Consider the following 22682-nt stretch of genomic DNA (forward strand, 5'->3'; position numbering starts at 1 on the left):
GGGAGGGGCAGCCCCCATCCTCATCAGAGCAGGCCTTTGAATCAATCCAGCAATCTTCACATTTATAAAAAACTGGCAGATTTATTCCGTTGGGGTCCATTTTCAAGAAGCTAAAGGTGAAGGTGGGAGAGGAGAAGTTTCCTTCCCTTTTCCTTTCTCCCTCATCTTATTTTCCCCAGGGGGTAAAAATGGCCTGGACCCCAAAACCTACCCAAATAAAAAACCAAAAAACTGAGGTTCCAAAAAGTTATAGCATCTTAATTCCTCATAGAAAAGGGGAAGGAGCCAAAGGGAAGGGAGCTCCCTGGGGTGAGGGTAGGGGAGGTGCCCCCAGGTGGTAGGACAACCCCCCCCCCATATATCTGCCCCAAATGGGACAAGCCTGGGGTATAGCATTTAAAAAAAAATTCCCCACACCCCAATTTTATCAAAACCAAAGAGAAACAAAATTTCCCTTCCCCCCAACCTAAATATATATATATATATACTTTTTTTTCTTAAAAAAACAAAAAATCGAAGGCATTAAGCGTTAAAGTGAATCTAGAACAAGGGAATGTGAAATTCCCTCTTTCCTTCCCCCTTACTGTGGGGTTAATTGGTACATCCCCAACAGAGGAACCAGCCCCAAGGGGATGGCGGAGGGGAAGGACCAAAGGGAGCAAAGGACAGGGGCCTCCCCAGCCAATCAGCAGCCAGTATGGGTGTGGGCGTGGGGGGAAACCAAGGAAGCCACACCCCTTTGGAATTTTCCAGGTAGGAGGGGGAGTGGGGAAGATGCGTTCCTTTGTAGTCTTCAGCCAATTCCAAGTCAAGTCAAGGCAGGGAAAGCGGGGTAACAGGCGGGTGTGCAGAAAGGAGATATGGGATCTTCTGGGGCCCTGTGGTCAGGGAGATCCCCGCTTCCTCAGCTCCTGGACAAACGCTGGAAGGAAACAAGGGCCAGAGATCAGGGGCAGAGCCTCTTCCTCCTTCCCTTCCAACACGGGGCCCTTCCAGGAGGCGCAATGCCTCCAAAATATATGCTTAAAATAAAAAACAACCTCACCTTCAATTATTTCCTCTTTTACTTTCTGTAGTTCCTTCCTCACCTCTTCCAGAAGCTCCTGGAAATAATGGGGTATAACCAATCAGAAAGGGCTCTTGGACTGCAGAAATGAAGCTGCCCCGTCTTAATGACCGAAGGGCCAGAGGTAGAAGGTTCAAGACACACACACACACACACACACACACACACACACACCAAACACGCATAGTGACATCACTGATAAGGCCACAGAGTAACTAGAAAATTCTAGGGGGAAATTCTGGATCCTTGAAGCCAGATGAAAAGGACTGGAGAGCAACCAGTACCAGGGCTGGGAAATACAATCCAGTCTCCTGCCAGTTCCAGTTGATGCTGGCTGTCTGGATCTAGTGTGCTGGAAAGGACTCTGGGTGCTCATCCGGAACGAGTGCAGTAGTAGATTAGTAAGGTCTGTCCCTAGCACAGGAAAAGGAGTTGTGGTCTGTGAGTCCTCCCTGCTCTGATTCAATCTCTCCCTTTCTCAGGTGGGAAAACTGAGGTTTCTGAGGCCTTTTCATAGAATCCCAGGGCAGGTTGGTGTTAGAGTTTGGACCCAGGTCTTCTTTCTTCCTATGGCTCCTTTCTGGCCCCCAAACTTCACCTCGGGGCCCCTCCCCAAGCTACCTGTTTCACTCTCTCCAGGTCTGACTCATCACTGGAGCTGGGTGTAGAGGGATGGGCCTCAGAAGCGGTCACAGAAGAAGAGGACTTCATCCTAGGAGAGTCGGTGTGATTTGGAACAAAAATGAGGTTAGAGAGAGGGGTCAGGATCCCCTGCTTCCCGGTCCGGGGGTCCCATTGTGCTCCTTCCTACAAGGAAAGGTACACAAATTTGGCAAATCCCTCCTATTTATAGGGGGGTGGGGCCCCAGCATGGATGGCCCACCTCGGCAAGGTTGTGCTGTTCTTCTCCCAAGGTCTCCGCACAGGTTCTGGGGGAAAGGCGACGAATCAGGAAGATCAGGGACAAGGAATGCCCCGCCTGCATCTTTCCCCCCAGACCCATCAGTTCCTATTCCAAGAACCTTCTTAGGAGACTCGAATTCCCATCATTGTTTGCACAGATTCCCCCCATCAGAGGGCATTCCCTGTAAGAATAGGGCACCCTGAGACTCATAGTTTCTGCAGGGTAGACTGGCTCACTCACCGCTCTGGGCTGGGACTCTGGCCTCTGGCTCCTCCTGCTGGTGGGAAATAAAACTGTCATGAGACGGAGGGCTCATTCTCCTCCTCCGGCTTCAAACCCCGCCCATTCCTAGCGCACCCCCAGCCCTCCCCAGTCGCCCTGCCCAAATGGTATGGCCTAAGGTGCGGATGGCAGGAAGAGCCCCTAACTCACATTAGCGGATTCATCCTTGGGGGGTTTCTCCCCAACTTGTGTGGCTTTCCTTCTGCAGGAGGGACAGGTAAAAACAGATGACTTCAGCCCTCCCTCAGCCACTCAGTAATTCTTACCAGAGTTCTAGAAAGGTGGAGTCTAAGGTGTAGAGTTCTGGAATTCTCCAAGGCTAAGGAAACTGGAGTTTTAGAAGTCACTGAAGAGTGCCGCTCTCCAACTAGGGTGGGGGCTTACGATTCTCGCATTTAGGAATCACAGAATTCTAAGGGTGGAAGTCTCTGTCTCAGGCAGCTGGGATTCTGGGGATCGGAGTTTCCAAGATTCTGAGGCAGGCTCTCCTAAGGGGAGACCTCCTGAGGTCCTAGAATTCTGGATTTCAGAACATTCTGGAGGCAATTCTGGAGGAACTCGGTGGTTCCAAATCTCAGCCATCTCAGGAGAATGGAATCTCCAGCATTATACCCAAATCTGCCTGTCAAAGAGGGAACTTTCACCCAAAGAAACAGACCAAGCCGGAATCTGAGCCCTCCCCCGACCTCGCCCTACTGAACTGGAATCTCCAGGTGCTAACTGCGGGTCTGAGGGGTTTCTCTCCAGAGCTTTCCAAGGCACTGATGGCTCCAGGCTCAGGCTCACCTCCGGGCCAGCATGGCGTTCATCTCTTCCATGAGCCCCCCACCCGTGCTCCGGGTGCTCTCTGTCTTGGGGGCTGAGGGCCCCCCTGAGGCCTCCTCCTGCTGGAGAAATTACAAAGAGGAGGGGACTTTATGGGTGGGCTTCTTGGCCCCCTCCAGCCCTCCTGTGATGCACCCTATCCCCAGCAACTCTGGCCTCATCCCATTATTCCATCAGAGCCGTCGCCCCACATCCTGCCCGGCGTGGCCCCCTCACCTTGCTGACTTTCCTGAGTTTGGCTCCAGCGATGGCTGCCGCAAGGCCGGGGGCCCCTGTTCCCCCTCCACTGGGGCCTTGTGCTGTGGGGAGAGGGGGTGCAGGAGGCGGGCCTCCCCCTGCTCCATGCCCTGCAGCGGAGACCCCTGAGGGGGCACCAGGGGGTGGGGGGGGACCAGGAGGAGGAGGAGGTCCTGGCGGTGGGGGTGGTCCCCCAGCTGGAGGAGCAGGTGGGCCTCCTGGAAGAAACACAGAAAAGGAGGGTGTTAAGAGAGGAGCCTCACTTCTCATTATCCAGCTGGCGCACCCCTCCTCAGGGAGCCCCCCCAACCCCGGGTCCCCATCCCCCCTATTCCCCTCCATCCCCCCCAAGGCCATTGAGCAATCATCACCTGCATTGGAGACTCGACGCTCCATGTGCTCTGGTGGGCCCGGCTGCTGCCTGAGAAGGGGTGACAGAACAGCCATCACTCAGGGCCCCAGGGATGACCAGCAACCTCCCAGCTTCTCTCCCAGGTCTCCAGGGAGGTGGACTGCCAATCCCTGCCCTTGCCTTCCTCCCCCAGGGGCCCAGGAAAGAGATGGGGGGAAGGGCAGGGACAGGGTGGGACCGAGATGTGACCATTCCAGTCATCAGACTGTCAGGAACATGGGAATTACAAAATGCCCCAGATCTTTTAAACAACCAACTTTTGGACTCGGGGTATGCGGGAATCCAGGGCTTGAGGGGGTCAGAAGGTTCTGCAACTCTGAGTGGGGGAGTTTCTCAGACTCCTGGAGGTGGGGTTTTCTGAAAGCCCTTCATTTCTAGCTCCCCAGGGAGCAGTAGGAGCATTGTGGAAAGTGAACGCTGGAGCGTTCTCCACTCTGGGAGCCGGGGGTTCTGGAACATCCTAGAACACGGGTGCTGGTACGGTTCTCCACCCAGGGGCCTGCCCCACCTTTTCTGCTGCTCCACCTCCTCTGGGGTGGGACCATTCTGGACAGACCAGGTGGAAGGTGCCGCAGGTGGTGGGGGTGGCGGGGGCCCCCCTCCTGGAAGGCGAGAGTAGAAAAGCCTGGTGAGTCAACCCCAGAACGCTGCCTCACCCTGTGACACTGTCCCTCAGCTCTTCCAGGAATCCCTCCCAGAGGCGCTCGCTTCCTCCTTCCTCCAGGACCCTGACCCTGGGGCTGCAGTGTGGGACGCAGGTCAGGCCTGGGTGCGGGATGAAGGAGGGCACCAGCCTCCCTTGTCCGTGCAGAAATGAGGCCGGTGCTGTGATGACTCCCAGCAGAAGCCCACAGTCACCTGCCCCACGCCTTGCAGACCAGAGCTTGCGTGAACAAGATCAATTCAGGCTGATCTCTAGCATCAGGGCTCTTAAGCACTGTCTCCGCCACTCAGACCCCAGCCCAAAAATGCTTGAAAGGTTGGGAGTGTCTTCCTCCCCCCACAACCTGAACCACCCACCGTACTCTTCTGTACCCCCAACCGAGCAAGCCCTTCCCCAATGGCGAGGAGCTTGCCCCAGAAAGCAAATGACTCTGCCATTGGGGGGATGAGAAGTCGGACAGCAGCACCCCCCCCCCCCCACCCCCCCCCCCCCGCCAGACCCTGGATGCTCCACGGTCTCCTAAAGCCTCGCCCTTCGGAGTCTGGACGGACAGCCTTATGACCAGGGCCCGGGTTACAGACGCAGAGGCTTGGGCCGTACCTGGGGCCCAACCGAACCAGAATACCTGTGCGCGCTCACATTTAATAAATCCCAACACTGATGATCTCTTTCTCAAGAGTGAGGCCAGAAAACTAACCCATGACCCGTCACTACAACAGCGACCTAGTGAAAGGGCACAGGGGCCTTCTGGGGCCTGGAAGGATCCAGACTCAGATCTGGATCGGGGAGGTGGGCCCCTGGGTGTGTGTGTGTGTGTGTGTGTGTGTGTGTGTGTGTGTGTGTGTAGACACATTCCTTCAGGAATCGTGCGTTTTACGCCGGGTGCACAAGGGGCACACAGGAGCCTTGACAAAGTTCTCACTGGATTTCTCCAGGGGAGCAGTGCAGAAGCAATTAAAGAGAACAAGGGGTGATTTGGGGGTGGTAAAACGGCAGCCCCCAGGCAGGGCTCTGGAGCTCCCCCCGACTCACCTTCCAATGCCTCTAGGGCACTGGCCATGGCTGCCGCGAATTGTGCTGCGTCCTCTTTGCTCCCGAAGTTGAGGCCCCAGACCTGGCGGGCGTCACGCCACTGGTGGAAGCTGGGGGTGGCCTGGTTATACTTGATACCCCGGACGATGGCACAGTTGATGACCACCTTGGCAGGAGGGGAAAGATGGGTGAGGATGCAGGGTTGCAGGGGTGGGGGCTGGGGACCACAGAGGGAGAGGGAGAGGGGGGCAGAGTCTTCACCTGCTGTTCCGGCTGCATCTTCCAACCAACCACCCGGAAGGAATTGGCTGTGGGGTTGTGGTAGATCTGGACGCGGCTGAAAGCCTGGGGGCCCGTGCCTGCCGGCAGCCATCGCTTATTGCTGTCATCGTAAAGCATGACAGTGGCCCAGCTGGAGCAGATAACCGTCTCACTGCGGGGAGGGGAGCAGGGCCAAGGTCAGGTTAGCAGAGGGGAGCACGGCCCCCACCCTCCAAGGGGCCCATCACCTGCATCTGGGTCTCCCAGGGACACTCAGGGCTTCCCAGCATGTGAGGGGGAGGCAGACACCCTGAGAGGGGAGAAGGTCAGAGACAGGCGGATGGGGAGACCAAGCAGAACCTGGGAGAGAGAAGCTGACAGGTAGGACAGAGGGAGACAGAGACACAGGCGAACTGGGAACATGAGGGAGAGGAAGCGTCAGACAGACGGGAAGAGACAAACATACGAACAAACAGATGTGGGGAGAGAGGGGAGAAGGTAGAGACAGAGACAGACAGACAGACAGACTGGGAACAAATCAGAAAGGCAGGGCCTGGAGAGACCGACAAGCACGGAAGGGAGTCAGACAGACAGACAGATGGAGGAAGACAGAGTGGGGAGATGGACAGACAGATGCAGAGGAACACAGGTGAGCTAACTGGATGAGGGGACTCAGAAGTGGGACAGTGGGGACCCAGCAGGAGCTCCGGGCAGCACTGGGGACTAGCCTGGTACTCCCAGACTCGGTTTCCCTGTCTCTGCCAGGGTGCTTGACCCGTCCGTTCCCAGCCCCCACTCCCTGCTCAGGTCAGAAGAGGAAGCCAAGGCTCCAGGAGGGGAAGGGTGAGGTCTGCAGGACGCTGGGCATGGATGCTAGATCCCAGGCTCTTCCGCCCCATCCGTCCGGCTCCCCCCGGGGCACCAGCGGCCATCAGCAGACACTCCCTGCTCTGTCAAGCCGAGGTCTTGGGCAATGATCCGGAGAGCCCCAGCCCCGCCCTCCAGGGCAGGAGACGCTCCTGTCCCCAGATGGTGCCAACCCAAAGCCAGGGCTGGGGTGCCCAGAAGGAGCACCTGCCCTGGCCTGGGGTCAGGGAGGCCTTCCTGGAGAAAGCGTCATCTGACTCAGGCTTGGCGGGGAAGGGTCAGGAAACTGGTTCAGAGTTCAGGATCTCACATCGACAGACCTGGGTTCAAATCCTCACTGAGAGGCCTACTCCATGTGACTCAGGGAATCCACCCTCCCACCCAGGTAACTCTTCTTCCTGGCTGGCAAAGTGGGGGTCTTCCAGCCGATTCGCAGGGCAGTGGGAGGGAAAAATGGAGTCTGGGCACAGAAAGCTCTTGGCACAGTGCCTGGCACGTACCTAGTGCTTAGTAACTGTCAGCATCCCTTTCAGGGCACCCAGAACACAACCTGCTGGGGAGCCCCCACCAGTCCTTCTGGGCTAGTCCCAAGCCCCCTCCCCCAATGAGGAAACTCGGGCTTCCAGATGGGAAGTGACTTGCCCAAGGTCACACACAGACCAGGGGGAAGCACTAGTCCCCACCCCACCCCAACCCCCAGCAGACTTTTTCCTGAAAAGAGGAAGTTGGTGGTCAGGGGTTTCCGGGGAGATAAATTATACCGGCACGGGCAGCTCCGCCAGTGCTGGGGGCTGGGGTGTGTGACGCTAGCCTTGTTAAAGGCAGGACAGGAAAAGCCCCTTGGCAGACCCAGCTCCTGGTTCCTAGGCCAGGAAGCTGAGCACCGCCCCCGCCCCCTGCCCCCGCCCCCTGCCCCCGCCCCGTTCCTCCCCCTAAGTTTATACAATTATGCACCTCCCTCTTACTGGGCTAGTCAGGCGCTCAAAAGTCCTTTCCAGAGACACTCATTTTATTCTCACTGCAGCCCTCCAAGCTGGGCCCTATTTCATCTTCGTTTTGCAAGTAAGGACTGTAACTGGAGGCCCAGAGAGGTCAAGTGACTTGGCCAGGATCACACAGCTGGTAAGCAGCAGAGTGAGCATTTGAACCTGGGCCACCTGGCTCTCAGGTCCACAGTCTTAACCGTCGGAGACTGCGTGGGCCCTACCCCAATTTCAGGTGCTGTTTCCAGACAAGTGTAGCCGCGGGGACTGTTTCTGGCTCCCAGTGCCCCTGGCAGGACAAGGTTAGGACCTCGCCCACACCTGCCACCCACACCCAGGGCAGACTCTGGCCAGGAGCCCAGGGCTGGAGTTGCTACCCCACCCTAGCTGCACTTTGCTCTCCCAAGCACACTTGCCCTGCTGAGTGTCTGGCCTGGCTGGAGAACTGGGCGTCTGCGGAGTGACCCCAGGCTAGTCCTGCCCCTCTCCAGGCCACAGTGTCCCCATTACAGTACAAGGAGGCTGTTAGAACACAAGTCAGACTGTGTCCCTCCTCTTCTCGGAAAGCTCCCGTGGCTCCCCGCAGAATAAAAGCCAAGTTCTCTCTGTGGTCTGCGTGAGCTGTGTGATCTCTGATCTCATCCCTTCCCTCCCTCAAGCTTGCTGTTCCAGCCCCACGGCCCTCTCTGTTCCAGCCCCACTGGCCTCCATGCTGCTCCTTCAGCACTGCCAGACAGATTACCCCCTCAGGCCTGTGCATTTTTCTTCCTCAACCTGTATTCTCACCTCCTTCAGGTCTCCACTTACATGCTACCTCTTCTGAGAAGCCCTCCCTGACTACCCTATCTGGAAAAACCCCTCCTTCTGGTCCTGGTCCATAAGTCACAGCAGGGATCCTGCCCTTCGGATCCCTGTCTCCCCTACCAAACTGTCAGGGCAGAGATTGCTTTTCTTTCTGTTCCCAGCTATGTCCCCACAAACCAGAAGGCTGCCCGGCACACAGCAGATATGCCTTCGCCACTTAGTTGTTCATGGTTAAAAGGAAAAACTCTCCTCCACGAAGGCGCTGACGTTCATGGGTTAGCTTTGCGCCCTAGACACTGTTTTAGGCTCTGGGCCCCCCTCTGCCGGTGACCTCACGGCATGGGCTCTGGTGCTCACCCTTTTCACAGAGGAGCAGCCATGGGCACAGAGAGGTGAAGACGCGTGTCCCATGTCATCCAGCAAGAATGAAAAGGGGCTCAAATTTGAACCCTGGTCTACCCAAGTTCTTAACCTCATTTAAAGATGAGGGAACAGGGGCGCCTGGGTGACTCAGTGGGTTAAGCCTCTGCCTTCGGCTCAGGTCATGATCTCAGGGTCTTTGGATCGAGTCCCGCATCGGGCTCTCTGCTTGGCACTGATGAGGGAGCACGAGGCTGACTGAGGACAAAGCAAAAGCTGGCGCCTTGTACTCATTTTGCACCAAAGATGTCTCTCAAGAATTCTTTCTTGGGGGACGCCTGGGTGGCTCAGTTGGTTAAGCAGCTGCCTTAGGCTTGGGTCATGATCCCAGCGTCCTGGGATCGAGTCCCACGTCCGGCTCCTTGCTCAGCGGGGAGCCTGCTTCTCCCTCTGCCTCTGCCTGCCATTCTGTCTGCCTGTGCTCTCTCTCTCTGATAAATAAAATCTTAAAAAAAAAAAAAAAAAAATTCTTTCTTGGTCATCGGCTCCGGACCTCAGCCCACTGAACCTCACCTAGGCTCTAGAACTTCATCAGCAGGGAGCCTGCTTCCTCCCCTCTTTCTCTCTCTGCCTGACTCTCTGCCTACTTGTGATCTCTCTCTCTCTCTCTTTCTCTCTCTCTCTCTCTCTCTCTCGGTCAAATAAATAAATAATCTTAAAAAAAAAAAAAGGTGCGGGAACAGCTAAGCTGAATTTTTTAAGAAGCGAGGTAGAAACTGGTGTGGATAAGAGGTTTAAAAAAAAAAGGTGAGGGGATATAAATACATCTGCACGCGGGTGGGGGGTTGTTGGGGGAGGTGAGGTGACTTAGGCAGAGGTTGCTTCTCAGGAGGCTACCCATGGCTGCCTCAGAGGAGGGCCCCCGCCCACCACTGGGCTGCCTGAGGAAGGAGGGAGGAAATGGATGTTTTGTGCTGTTTACCCTTTTGAATTGCTTATTTCTTTTCTCTTTTTCAACCAAAGGGCAGGTATTACCTAGAAAACACTAATTCATTACTTAGGTTCAAAAATACAACTCTAAACCAGGCAAAAGCTTGAATGGAAAAATCCCACAGCCCAGGAATCAGGGAGCGGGTCTGAACCAGAGGTACGCCTGATTCCCATGGGCTCCCCTCGATTTGACAGGAGAGAGCCGTCACTCCCAACCAACCCAGGACCCCACACCTCCCCCAGAAGTCCCTAAGTTCTGGAAAACTCGCAAACATGTGGCGGATGACAAAGGGCACAAGTTACTCCCTTGCTACGTGGCTTCACGTCTCTGAGCTGCAGTTTCCAGCCCTGGAAACCAAAACTCACTGGGTTTGCTGTAAGGATATAGAGCGATAAGAAAAACCCTAAGCTCAGAACCTGGAACTTGGCACAGACTCTGCTCTGGCAGCTAAGCGTCAAAACAGGAGGAAGAGGGTTTCTCATCACTGGAGGCAATCAAGCCTAGTCACTCTGGTTTACTCAAGCCTTCCAGATTAGAGGCTTGCCCTTCCCTCACCCCTTCATTCCCCCTCCTTGGGATTTAGCCCACAGCCTCTTTAGCCTACCAAAATTGTAATTCACCCCACAACTCCAACCCTTCCAGACTGCAAATCTTTGCAACAAGCCTAGGTAAGGAATCAGATCTAGGGTATTTGGTTTTCTGTGGGTTCACTCTTGTCCCTCCTCCCGAATAAGCCTCAGTTTCCCACAAATAAACAGGAAGCTAAAGGGCTCTTTTTGCTTATCTGCAGTATCTTAAGTGTTCATATAGAGAAAACCATGTTACGTGTGGTTTTATTTTCCTTTTTCTGTCACAGCATAATAGTCTGGAGACTGCCCTAAATTCAAATCCAGAGTTGCCTACTTCCAAACTGAGTTTAATAGGTGATTTACTTAATTTCTCTGTGCCTCCGTTGTCCCATGCGCGGGTGGGGTGTGGGGACACAGTCATAATAATACAGTGCCTGGCACAGAGTAGATGTTTGATCAAATGGTCTCTTACTGTTCTTAAAAAAAAAAATTTAAGGTAACAATAATTACCATTACTGGAAGAGGAAAGAAATGGACCCAAATACTTCTTGAGTCCCTTCTACCCTGAGACTCTCAGACCTCTGCCCCCTTTCTCAGCCTTCCCAGAATCCCAGCTGAGTCCCGCACACAGCAGACACTCAACAAATATTTGTCAAACTGGGAGAAAAAGAACAGTATCTTGTAATTTTCCATTTTAACATCCTGTCTTCCAACTGCCCCCAAGGCTGTCCCTGGCCAAACCCGACAGAAATCAGAGGATCCCAGTCCCCTCCCCTCCCTCAAAACTGCCTGTGAACTGCTGAGGGATCCCGGGCAGACCTTTCTCTCTTTGAGACTCAGTTTCCCCAGGTGTCCTCATACAGGGGCATGGGTCTTTTGAATCCTAGCTGTTCTGGAAGAGGGGGCACAGCCCAGCAAGTTGGGTGTGGCCATCGGCGGGGAAGACCCCTCCAGGAGGTGAAAGTAACCCTCTGGTGGGATTCCTGCCCACCCCCCAGGAGGTGGGAGGTTTGGCCTCATCCAGCAGTAGGGGGGCCCTGTGGGAGGGCCCAGGCCTCGGGGACTGGGGGAGGGGGGCGGGAGGCCGGCCCAGACACTGCTCCTGCCCTTTTACGGTCTCACAGTGAGTGAGGCAGCACTAACTCGGACATCCGCCATCCGCCTTCCACGGTGCCTGGGACCGGAAACGCGGGGGGGGGGGCGAGGGGCGGGCCTGGGGAGCAGTGGGAGAGGAGAGTCCCCTGGGGAGAGGGTGAGGGAAGTGAGCCTCGCTCCCGAAAAATGCCCCCTCTCCAGGGCAGGCCTTGAAGAGATGTTGCTATAATGGGGATAGGCAGGAGACCTTGAGGGTGTCTGTGGCTGCCTCCTGGCTCCAGATTTTCCAACACTTTCACATCAGGAGGAACGCATGAGGAGGGGACTGTCTAATGGTCATAAAAAGCAGGGCCACTCTTGATGTCAGAGGGCAGAGGCATGAGAACGTAAGGGGAAAGAGGGAGGATGTGGTCACCAGGGGGTTAATCCCCAGTCCTCCTCGGGGGCCTCCCCATCAAGCTGGGGGCTTTGGGGGCAGGAAGTCCCCGAGAGAGTGGAGGAAGGGAGATAGTATTGTCAGGCTCAGTCCCCGGGGGAGAGATTATGGGGGGGCTGGGGGGAGGGGAGAATGGGGGAGGGTATACTCCAGCCCCCCAGCCCACACTGGCCCCGCCCTCAGGTAAGCCCAGGAGTTCCGAGGGAGGACGGGGTACGACAAAACCCCTTTAGGCTCCCCACCCCCAGGATTAAATTCCTGGGAAGATAGCTGGAACTGTCTTGGAAGCCTGAGTCCCAGGGGGAGAGGGCTATGACCTTGAAGCTTTACAGCGCCCCTCCCAACCCCACAGCTCCCGAAGGCCAGGAAGGGGGGTGGTGATGAGAGGAGGGGGAGGCGCGTGGTGGGGAAAGCAGCCGGCCCACAGCGCTCCTTGCCCGCTCCCCCACACCAGCTGTCTCGACAGGTGAGTCAGGAAGACAAAGGCCCCTCTTCCCCCAGCTGCCGCGCCCCCTCCCTCTCCAGGACCGCGCAGGTGGGGGCGAGGGGCCGCCCTTCTGGCCCCGGGCCGGGGAGCCGCCCACCGCGCTGAGCGCAGGAGCTCGGTCCTAGGCACCGCTTGTTTTAAGCAGAATGTAGGTGGGGAGCGGCGGGGGAGGGGAGTCCCAACCAGACCCTCTGGGCTGCGTTTGGTTCCGTGGGTCCATCCTCACCAACCTCCACAGGAGGACAAGAGCCCCCCCCAAATTTAGGGTTAAGTACCCGAAGTTAAGAAGCGAGGTCCCACTTGGTAAGGCTTTTTCCAGCGCCACGTAAAGGGAGACCCAGCAAACCAAGGTCTATGTCTCAAATCTCTCTTCCAGGTCCCAGGGACCCCCAAACCGGTCCCCCCATCCCTCCCAGACCCTAAGTTAAGATTTGGGGGGAGTCTGAGCCATGAGTAAATCCTGGCCTCTATGCAGGGAGTATCTGCCAACTTGGAGGTTCTCTGAAAAGTCTTTAAGAAATCCGGGAGTCTTCAGAGCGCCCCTAAATCTGTGGGCTCCCAGGAGAACCTCCCAGGCACCACCCCCAGCCTTAGGAGTCATGGCTAAGTGGTCAGTATTTGGAACTGGTCCAAGGGGGCTCGGCCTCAAATCAGAGGCCCCCAGTGTCCTGTCCCCAAATTCCAGCCCGGAGCAAGCTGGGGGAGGGGGGACAAAGGCGGGGCGGGGAGCCCGCGCTGAGAGCGGAAGGGTTTGGAGACAGTTCGAGGCTCACCTCATGGCTGCTCAGCAGGAGAGCGGCGCACCCACGGGTGGGTGCTCCCGGGGCGCCCCTGGCTCAAGGTTCAGGGGTTCGGGGCTGGCTCCAGATTCTGCTCAGTCTCCCCCAGGGTCCCGCCCCATAGAGTCCGGCTTCCTGGGGGGAACGTGGACGGGGCCGGGGCGGGTCCTCAGGCACCTCCTCCCTCTGGAGGTTTGATCCGGGGTCCCTGCGGCAGAAAGGGGGTGCGGCGTCCCGTCCGCGGCGCGCCCCCTCGGCCGGCAGCGGGTACAATGTTACTCTTACTACTGTACTTCTCTTCGCTACATTTCGTTCCAAAATTCCACTCCCCGCACCCACAATGCTCTGCGCCTTAAAGGGGCCGCGGACACCTCAAGACAGTGGCGGGGGGGGGGCGGTGAAGGGCGCTTAAAAGGGCAACGCGGAACCCTAGACTTCCGCTATCTACCTCTACCCCAACATTATTGCATAGGGATGCACGCCGAGGGTCACCCGCAAATTAGGGGGCAAATTTGGTGGAGGGTAAGGGATTCTTCCTGATTCCTCGTTCTCTTCCACTATGGAAATTCTTAGGCTGATCTTAACGGGGACACAATTTCTTCTCACTCTCCCCAACGATTTCTCCACTTCTTCACATTCTATTCAGTTTGAAGGGGCGGGGGGGGGGGTAGGCGAAGAGGATCCTCTGGTGAAGCATAGGTTCTCTCAAATTTTGTCCCTTAAATGCTATCTTCAGACCCGCAACGTCTCTCTTCTGTGCCAATTTATGAAGGGTTATTAAGGGGTGAACCCTCCGTTCCCCAGCACTGGAGGGGGATGGGCGGGGAGGGCCTGATCCTTCTCACCGCCCCCAGCCCGCCAGGGGAAGGTGAGGAGGAAGTGGGCCGAGGGGGCGCGGCCGGCCGCTGACTCACAGCGGAGGGGTGGGGGTGGGGGTGCAGCGCTGGACCTGGGTGGAGATGGGACTCCCAGGTTCCCGTGTGAATAAAGCCCCTAGACCTCTCCCCACGCACGCCCCGCCGTGACTCAGTTTCGCCCGCAGAGGATGGCGGGATCATCCAGCAATAGGAGGGCGCGCGGAGGCAGGGGCACCCACCCCAGTGCTGGCTCCTGGGAACCCCCTCCCCCATGCTGCAGCTTGGGGCTCGGCCCCAGCACCCTCCCAGCCTTCCGCAGCGGGTCCCGCAGGCCCCGCCCCATGTGACGCCGCTAGTGGCCACTCCCCTCCCGTAGAGCGCCACCTGGCCCGGGTCCGGAGCCCGAGGCTTGGCCTGGATGCCTGGGAAATCATCAGTGCAACGTGCCCAAATGGGTAAACTGAGGTCTGGAGGTAAGGAATAAATCTGGGCCGTAACCCTCTTGCCTGACGGCTCAGAATCACAGTGGTGCATGGGTGCGAGGCAGGAGTGTAAAACCAACAACAGGGCCCAGTTGACCAGGTAAGGGAATCACGTTTCCCACTCCTTATTCAAGCGTAGCCACCTACCTGGGTGCTGTTCTGACCTCCTTCACCTCATCCTTCGAGGCCATGCTCTGACATTAATTTTTCTCTAAAGAACTGAGTAATATCCCCTTCTCTCCCCTGCTCTGGGACATCTTGAACACTAATTCACCTAGGTTATGATTATTTCCCACTATGTCTCCTCAGCTGTGAGTTCTTTGGGTATGGGGGTAGACGTGATCAGTTTTTATACCTCACTCAATCCAGCAGAATGAGAACCCCAGTTCTGGGTGACCTCGGGCAACTTTTTTCTCCTCTCTGTTGCTCAGCTTTCGTGGGAGAGCTAGTGCTTTCGTGTGCCACCTTGGCATTTTGGGCAGCAAAGTTTCCTTTCTTTTTTCTTTATGATTTTATTTATTTATTTATCAGAGAAAGAGAGAGAGAGAGAGCACAAGCAGGGGGGGCAGCAGGCAGAGGGAGAAGCAGGCTCCCTGCAGAGCAAGGAGGCTGATGCAGGGCTGGATGCCAGGATCCTGAGATCATGACCTGAGATGAAGGCAGACGCTTAAATGACTGAGCCCCCCAGGCATCCCAGCAAAATTTTCTATAAAGGTCCAAATAGTAAGTATTTGGGGCATATCAGACTTAGTGTCTTTCACAAATTCCCTCCCCCCCCATCCTTTTGTAAAAACCATTCTTAGCTCAGGTGCCATACAAAACAGGTGGCAAGGGACACCTGGGTGGCTCAGTCATTAAGCCTCTGCCTTCCGATCAGGTCACAATCACGAGATCCTGGTATCGAGTCCCACATTGGGCTCCCCGCTCCGTGGGAAGCCTGCTTTTCCCTCTCCACTCCTGCTGCTTGTGTCCCCCCTCTCGCTGTCTCTCTCTGTCAAATAAACAAATTAAATCTTAAAAAAAAAAAAAAAAAACAGGTGGCAGGACCCCTACCCAGAGAGACTGACCTATGTACACAAGAAGATTGATCAAGGATCAAGCAGCTGCGATGTCAAAGCAAAAAATTGAAAATAGTTTAAATGTCCATCAAAGGTGGCTCAGTCGGTTAAGTGTCTGCCTTTGACCCAGGTCATGATCTTGGGATCCAGGGATCAAGTTTCATGTGGGGCTCTCTGCTCTACAGGATCGGCTTCTCCCTCTCCTTCTGTCTCTCCCTCCTGTTTATTATCTCTCTCTCTCTCTCTCATATAAAGATATAAAATCGTTAGAAAAAAAATGTCCATCGGGGCACTTAGGTGGCTCAGTGGGTTAAGACTCTGCCTTTGGCTCAGGTCATGATCTCAGGGTCCTGGGATCAAGCCCTGCATCATGCTCTCTGCTTAGCAGGGAGCCTGCTTCCCCCTCTCTCTGCCTGCCTCTCTGCCTACTTGTGATCTCTCTCTCTGTCAAATAAGTAAATAAAATCTTTTTTAAAAAATGTCCATCGGGGCACCTGGGTGGCTCAGTGGGTTAAGCCGCTACCTTCGGCTCAGGTCATGATCTCAGGGTCCTGGGATCGAGTCCTGCATCGGGCTCTCTGCTCAGCAGGGAGCCTGCTTCCCTCTCTCTCTGCCTGCCTCTCTGTCTACTTGTGATCTCTGCCAAATAAACAAATAAAATCTTTAAAAAAAAATGTCCATCAGGGCGCCTGGGTGGCTCAGTGGGTTAAGCGTCTGCCTTCGGCTCAGGTCTGATCCCAGGGTCCTGGGATCAAGCCCCACATCGGGATTTCTGCTCAGCAGGGAGCCTGCTTCCCTCCCTCTCTCTCTGCCTGCCTCTGCCTACTTGTGATCTCTGTCTGTCAAATAAATAAATAAAATCTTAAAAAAAAAGTCAATCAAGAAGAGGATGGATAGTGAAAACCATTGTAGATCCCCTTATCTACACTGCTGGGCAGCAGTGAAGAAAAAAATGAGGTGTTTGTAAATAGCGTGAAACTAGTCTCCAAGGTATCACTGAGGGAAAAAAAATAACTAAAGTGATCTACAGTATGAAAATAGTTAGGAAAACACCAAAGTTCCCACATACATGTGTGTACACACAGAGTAAAAGGTCTGAAAAGAGCCACGCCAAACTCAGTACAGTGGTTACCAATAGGATAGAGAATGGGCAATTTGATGGTCATAGACATGTCAAGACATCCCCAGCCTCATTTTGAAAATGCCACGTTCCATCCAGCCTCTAGGTTTTTGCACTGGCTGTGCCTTGGGAAATGCTTCCCTGGGATATTTGCATGGCTGGCCCCTTCTCAGAGAGCTTCCCTGTTTAAAACCCCAGGTGGAAAACTGAGTGGCTGAGGGGTAGGGGGGATAAAGACTTTTCTTTTCTTTTTTTAAGATTTTATTTATTTATTTGACAGAGAGAGAGAGCACAAGCAGGAGGAGCTGCAGAGGGAGAGGGAGAAGCAGGGTCCCCACTGAGCAGGGAGCTGATCTAGACTCAATCCCAGGACCCTGGGATCATGACTTGAGCTGAAGGCAGATGCTTAATCGACTGAGCAACCCGATGCTTTCTTTTTCTTCTTCTTTTTAAGAATTTATTTATTTATGTGTGAGAGAGAGAGAGAGCACAAGCAGGCAGAGTGAGAGAGGGAGAAGCAGGCTCTCCAAACAGACCAATGTGGGGCTCCATCCCAGGATCCTGGGATCATGACCTGAGCAGAAGGCAGATGCTTAACTGACTGAGCCACCCTGGTGCCCCAAAACATCTCATTTTTTTTTTTTTAAAGATTTTATTTACTTATTTGTCAGAGACAGGGAGAGAGAGCGAGTGAGCACAGGCAGACAGAGAGGCAGGCAGAGGCAGAGGGAGAAGCAGGCTCCCTGCCGAGCAAGGAGCCCGATGTGGGACTCGATCCTAGGACCCTGGGATCATGGCCTGAGCCGAAGGCAGCTGCTTAACCAACTGAGCCACCCAGGCGTCCCAAGACATCTCATTTTTTTTTAAAGATTTTATTTATTTATTTGATAGAGAGAAATCATAAGTAGATGGAGAGGCAGACAGAGAGAGAGAGGGGAAGCAGGCTCCCTGCTGAGCAGAGAGCCCAATGCGGGACTCGACCCCAGGACCCTGAGATCATGACCTGAGCCAAAGGCAGCGGCTTAATCCACTGAGCCACCCAGGTGCCCCGACATCTCATTTTTGTACACCATTTTGCACTCTTTGAAATTGGAACCAGGTGAACTTTTTCCCCAATCAAAAAAACAAAACAAAATAAAACAAAAACAAAAAAAACCCACCAAAACCAACAAAGTAGCCCCCCTAGACATCTTATCACCCTCTCCTGTTTTATTTTCCTTGAGACACTTATCAGTATCTGAGATACTCTCAGTTACCTTGTTCAGTGTTTCCCAACAGAGGAGGAGGTGGCCTTTCCCCCACCCCCCGCCGTGGGAGGGGAAGGGGCGGGATCTCAGTGGTTCTGCCTAGCTGAGAGCAGCCCCTCCCCCTCCGCACACAGCAGGTGCCTCAGTACGCATCTGCCAAATGACTAGACAATGTCTGGGTTGTTTTTGTTTTCTACAAGAGAAATTTATTTTATTTTGAGTTCTATATCATTAAAATTTAATAATCAATACTCTTCTGTAACTCCTCCCAAAACATGAAAAATTGGAAGGAAGAGAAGGTTATTGAACTGGGTGATCATGTAAGGGTCCATTTAGCTCAAAATATTTCAAAAACACTTGATTTGATTTAGGGTGGTTTTTTTTCCCCTTTCTTTCCTCCTTTTCTTTCTTTTTCTTTTCTTTTCTTTTTTCCCCCCCCCCCCCCCCCCAGTTCAGAGGGTGGTAGGAATTTCCCTTCTCTTAAGACTTTCTGTGAGAGGGAAGTAGGAGAAGGGGAAATAAGCATTCTGGGGTTCCTCCCTCCGTTTGTCTTCCTTCCGCTGGTCTGTGTAGCTGGGGAAGGAGAATTTTCTTCCTTAGTTCCTTTGAGGCCCCGGCTGGGCGGAGGGTCCCCAAAGGGCAACAGCTGTCAGGCCTCCGAGTCCAAGGAAGAGTCCGAAAGGGTGCCAGTGGGCTTTCCTGCCCCACGTGGGCCCTTCTGGAACAAAGAAGGTGGGAAATGGCTACTAAGAATCTCCTCTTTGTTCTCAGTATCTGCCCCCCTCTATTCTGGAATCACCACTCCTATTTTCCTATCTCCCCATCTCCCAATCCATCAGGTTTGGGTGGAGTGGATCTCAGCCCCAAGCGCTACACGTCCCCATCCAACCCAGCCTGGCCAGTCAGAGCCGGATGGTGTGACTGGTCAGACAGGTGGTCCGGGGTGGCCAATGAGAACCAGCTGCAGAACCAGAGCTTCTGCTACTAGGAACCTGGTGAGCTCTCTTCGCTGGGGATGTTGGGCTCCTGGCACTTAGGAGGCTAGAGCTGCAACTCTCTGCTACCTCCTGCAGAGATCCTGCCTGCAAATGATGTCAGAGATGAGAAAGTAAAACTAAGAGGTGGTTCCTGATAACATCATCTGACAACTGGAGTAGTCCTGCCTTCGCTCCTTGAAGTCTTCAATTACATGACCCAGTAAGTTCCCTGTTTTGCCTTCCCAGGTGAAATTGGGTTTCTGTCCATTGCAAATCAAACAATCTTGACAAACACCTCCACTGCTGCTGAGGAATTATCATCAATCACTCCCAGGTGGGGGTTATTTACCTGAACTCCTTTTTCTACCTTGCCAAGGACTAGGGGCTTGAGCCCTGGCTCCCTCCCTCCCATTTCCTCCTTGGCTCCCATCCCCTGCCTTAGTTTAGTTTAGTTAGGTAGTGGCTCTACCCACCACCTCTTCCCAAAGCTCCAAGCTCTCTCTGAGTCCAGTTCACCACTTATCTAAGACCCAGACCATCCTCAGAGATGTCCCCGGATGGTCTCTGTAGCACATTCAGGGCTTGAGATTAGTTGTAAACATTCCTGGAATTTTTCTGCCTTATTTATGGGCGGAAGCGGTGATGCTTGGGATGATGGGGCTTTACAGAGTAATGCAGGGGACACATTTCTCAAGAAGAGGAGCAGTCTCTTCTCTGCTTCTGCTTTCCTCTCTCCCCTGCCCCCATCATGTCTAGCACAATGCTTTAGGGCTAGGAGTGAGAATTTATTAATATATCAGGCAAGCCCCTTGTCTAATTTGGCCTTGAATTTCCCCAACACTAAAGGAAGTAGGAGGGCTGGGTTACAGGCTTCCAAGAGCAATATTCAAGAACATGGGGTCCTTACCTGCCAGCGGCGTCCTGAGGCTTGGCGGAGCCGAGAATAAGCTTCAGCAATGACCGTGGCCCTGGAGAGCAGAGAGAGGCCCTTAGGAGGGGACCCTACTTCTACCACCTCTCCCCCCATCCCACCTCACAGCCCCCCCCCACTCACTTGCAGTACAGCCCTCCCCCAGGAGGTAAGTCTGGGATGTCCTCTGCGGCTAGAGTCCAGAAAACCGTGTTCAGGCTGGGGGGCTCCTGAGCAGACGAACACAGCTCTGAGAGGGAGGCAGGATTACGGGAGTGTCCTTGCCCGCTGACCACCCCTCCCGCTAGGCTCCTGGAGCCGGCTCACCGGCGACCCTGCGGCCCAGGGCTGCATCCAGCGCCAGCTCCTTCCTGATCGCCTCCTCACAAGGCTTCGGGGCCCCAGGGAAGCAGATCAGGATGCAGGTCATGTTGTCCAGGCTGCCCTGCAGAAAGTGGAGAAAAGGGAGCCTGGTGGGACACAGATGAATGCCCCAGCACGGGGCTCCCTGTCCTTGGAATTGGAGCTTCCCAACAATCTCAGCGTTCTAGCGCCCTCCTCCCGTCTGATTAGGCCCATTGCTCTCAAGTCTCACCCATCTGCCAGTCTAAACCAAGTCCTCGGACTGGAACCAGTCACCTAGACCACGCCCCCCTCACTGTCCTAGCCTCACTCTATCACGGAACCCTGCCCCTCCGCTGAAGCTCCTCCCACTCCGCTACCCTGTTGCTTTTCCTTCTGGCACTAATCATACCTCAGGACCCACTCCTAAAACCCAGGGCAGTCCCGTTCCGAAAGGCCTCGCCCTTTCTGATAAGTCCCTCCCTCTTACCTATCCAGCACCACAGGGCTCTCCCACCTCGCTTCAAGACAGCCCTCAGTCTCCGCCCCCTCCATATTTTGGCCCTGCCCACTCCGGCAGGCCACGCCCTCTAGTTTGAGGGAGCCTCTTCCTCAAAATCCTTTTTCCCTAGATCCTTTAAATTCTAACCCTCAGTGACTCCAAGCCCCGCCCCCAGGACCTTGCACAGACACGTGTCCAATAGCTGCGCGCAGAGAAGCTCCGGGGCCAGGCCTAAGTAGAGGCGCGACGCCACCAGTCCCGCCAGGGCAGCACCAGACATCGCGTCCCACACACCGTCAGAGGCCAACAGCACGAACTCGTCCTCAGCCTGGCGAGCCAGGGCGGTCACCTCAGGCTCCGCGGAAACGAGCTGCAACTCAGGGGGCCTTCCCGGAGCCTCTTTGTAAGCAAAGTCGCCCAGCGCTCGGGATACTGCCAGAGAGCCTTCGAGGCGCCGGCGGCAGATGGTGCCTCCCGCGTTGTGGATGCGCTCCCGTTCCCGGGGCCGGAGGGGCCGATGGTCCTCGGTGCTGAAGGCCATGGCACCGGCGCGACTCAGCATCGCTCGGGAGTCACCGCAGTGCGCCAGGTACAGAAAACGCGGGGAGACGAGCAACGCCAAGGCGGTGGAGCCCCCCGGCTCGCCCCGAGGCCAGAGCGCACGCAGCCGTTCGTCTGCGCTCAGGAAGGCTTGGCGTAGCGCCCCGCGCACTCCCTCGGGTTCGCCAGGCGCCGGGCCCAGTGCCTGGAGCACGTGGTCCGGCAAGTGGCGCGCGCCGAAGAGGGCAGCTCGCGTCCCGCCGTGGCCGTCGAGGACCGCAAAGAATGCCCAGCCTGGAGGTAGCCCGGGCAGCGCGAGCCAAACGCAGTGCGCATCCTCCATGTGCGCGCGCCAGCCTTGCACAGCGCTCGCCCCGAAGCTCAGGCCGCAAGACGCTGCCGCACCCCCGTGCGGCCGCTGGACGCATCGCGGCGCGTCCAGGAGCGACTGAGGTTCGTGGTGAGTCCTGTGCCCCTCCTCCTCTTCCTCTTCTGACTCCTGTTTTTTAGAGGCTGGCCAGAGGAGACGCTCCAGCAGGCGGGCGAAGGCAGCCATCCTTCAGCCCTGGGATCAGGAAGCCTCCACCCTCTGCACCTGGACCCCCCCCCCCACTCCATTAATCCCCTCCACGTTGAGATTTTAAACCACCTAAATCTCCTTCTTGTGCCCTTGACCTGCACTCAAGTCAAGTTGCTAGAAGAGACTGGACTCCTGGGTGTCCTCTCTCTTGCACCTTCAAAGTGATGTTTGGGATCTGGGTCACAGGAAAATAATAGTAGTAAACAGCACTTACCATGTGCTACCACTATTTACATAATCTCTGATTTAACGAAAAGGAAACTGAGTCGTAAAAGAAGTAAACTGTGGCAGGAAAACGAACTCTAGAAATGTTCTCTACACTCTTAGCTTTGGGTCCCAGCTTTGGTCCCTCTAAGATCCTCCTACCTCAGTGGTCCCGCCCCCAGTTTCAAAAGCTTTAAGTCCTTTATTTATTCTGTTCGAACCCTGCACTTCTGGGTCTTGCCCTGGGACTTCAGTTGCGTCTGTTCCAGGTCCTACCCATCCATTCAAGCACACAGCCTCAGAAGCTACTAATTTCCGCAGTTTTAGCTCCTCTTAACTACAGTCCCAGTCTCCACATTCTGGAGAGCCTGGTCCCCTCTCGGTAGGTTACGTCTACCTTCTGGGCCGCGCCCCCTCCCCAGCCTGTAATTTCTTATTTTTTCTAGGCCCTGCCTCTACCTTCTTGGTCTTTGACGTCGCCTAACTACCTGCATAATTCTAAATTAACTTAAGCCCCACTCATATCTGAGCCCCTCCCCTTGTCTCAAACTTTCTGAGTAGTTTCACCTGCCCGCTATCCCACTCACTCTGAGGATCTCAGCTCCGACCGTACCTCAGAGCGGTAGTCTTTACACCCTCTCCTGAATGCCTCCCCTGGCTCCGCCCCAACCCACTCTGAGATCCTCGCTCTTATTCTAGGCACCTTCAACCATGCTTCCCGGGAGCCCCTTCCCCTGCCCTACCCTAGGCTCCTCCTCTCTTCCGCTAGGGGCTGCGCCTCCTTCCATCAGGCCCCGCCCTTCAAACCT

General features: G+C 55.2%; 2 protein-coding genes and 1 long non-coding RNA gene across 12 annotated transcripts; 1 reads left to right on the plus strand and 2 right to left on the minus strand.

Annotated features, from left to right (window-relative positions):
* Positions 1-61: 61 nt before the first annotated feature.
* LOC101690142 (vasodilator stimulated phosphoprotein) lies at positions 62-13394 on the minus strand. 3 transcript variants are annotated; one of them, XM_013063941.2, is made up of 13 exons: positions 13049-13394; positions 5684-5855; positions 5423-5588; positions 4235-4328; positions 3686-3735; positions 3294-3532; positions 3039-3136; positions 2403-2454; positions 2211-2247; positions 1950-1995; positions 1688-1778; positions 1046-1103; positions 62-922 (listed from the first exon to the last, which is right to left on the minus strand). In XM_013063941.2, exons 1-13 carry the CDS (start codon positions 13051-13053, stop codon positions 885-887), a joined length of 1146 nt encoding a protein of 381 aa, XP_012919395.1. In that variant the 5' UTR covers positions 13054-13394; the 3' UTR covers positions 62-884. The 3 variants fall into 3 exon arrangements, with proteins under 3 accessions (XP_012919395.1, XP_004767646.1, XP_044933096.1); XM_004767589.3 differs by having other exon boundaries at positions 2211-2244; positions 3039-3139; positions 13049-13393; XM_045077161.1 differs by having other exon boundaries at positions 3039-3139; positions 13049-13393.
* Positions 13395-18266: 4872 nt separating this feature from the next.
* Positions 18267-22667, minus strand: PPM1N (protein phosphatase, Mg2+/Mn2+ dependent 1N (putative)). Of its 7 annotated transcripts, none has more exons than XM_045077156.1 (6): positions 20899-22665; positions 20033-20150; positions 19850-19955; positions 19703-19763; positions 18811-18900; positions 18267-18536 (listed from the first exon to the last, which is right to left on the minus strand). In XM_045077156.1, the coding sequence occupies exons 1-6, from the start codon at positions 21643-21645 to the stop codon at positions 18468-18470; spliced, it is 1191 nt and encodes a 396-aa protein (XP_044933091.1). In that variant the 5' UTR covers positions 21646-22665; the 3' UTR covers positions 18267-18467. The 7 variants fall into 7 exon arrangements, with proteins under 7 accessions (XP_044933091.1, XP_044933088.1, XP_044933093.1 ...); XM_045077153.1 differs by having other exon boundaries at positions 20728-22661; XM_045077158.1 differs by lacking the exon at positions 18811-18900 and having other exon boundaries at positions 18267-18533; positions 19850-19935; positions 20728-22667.
* On the plus strand, positions 18533-20851 carry LOC106007316. 2 transcript variants are annotated; one of them, XR_001182009.2, is made up of 3 exons: positions 18533-18813; positions 18892-19015; positions 20725-20851. It is a non-coding gene; the product is annotated as an uncharacterized LOC106007316 (long non-coding RNA). The 2 variants fall into 2 exon arrangements; XR_006605830.1 differs by having other exon boundaries at positions 20703-20792.
* Positions 22668-22682: the final 15 nt, after the last annotated feature.

The sequence above is a fragment of the Mustela putorius genome, unplaced genomic scaffold, assembly GCF_011764305.1.
Source record: "Mustela putorius furo isolate JIRA1106 unplaced genomic scaffold, ASM1176430v1.1 tig00000196_pilon_pilon_pilon, whole genome shotgun sequence".
In the NCBI taxonomy this organism is placed as follows: domain Eukaryota; kingdom Metazoa; phylum Chordata; class Mammalia; order Carnivora; family Mustelidae; genus Mustela; species Mustela putorius.

What these genes read in the sequence shown, in the direction of transcription:
- LOC101690142 (XM_045077161.1), bottom strand. An exon ending in AACTCAGGAAAGTCAGCAAG is followed by an intron (nt 3,140 to 3,293) that starts GTGAGGGGGCCA and finishes TAATTTCTCCAG; the next exon opens with CAGGAGGAGGCCTCAGGGGG. An exon ending in ACCTGGAGAGAGTGAAACAG is followed by an intron (nt 1,104 to 1,687) that starts GTAGCTTGGGGA and finishes CATTATTTCCAG; the next exon opens with GAGCTTCTGGAAGAGGTGAG.
- PPM1N (XM_045077153.1), bottom strand. Translation starts at nt 21,645, where the DNA reads ATGGCTGCCTTCGCCCGCCTGCTGGAGCGTCTCCTCTGGCCAGCCTCT. An exon ending in TGGACACGTGTCTGTGCAAG is followed by an intron (nt 20,151 to 20,727) that starts GTCCTGGGGGCG and finishes CACTTTCTGCAG; the next exon opens with GGCAGCCTGGACAACATGAC. An exon ending in CCTGGGCCGCAGGGTCGCCG is followed by an intron (nt 19,956 to 20,032) that starts GTGAGCCGGCTC and finishes CCTCCCTCTCAG; the next exon opens with AGCTGTGTTCGTCTGCTCAG.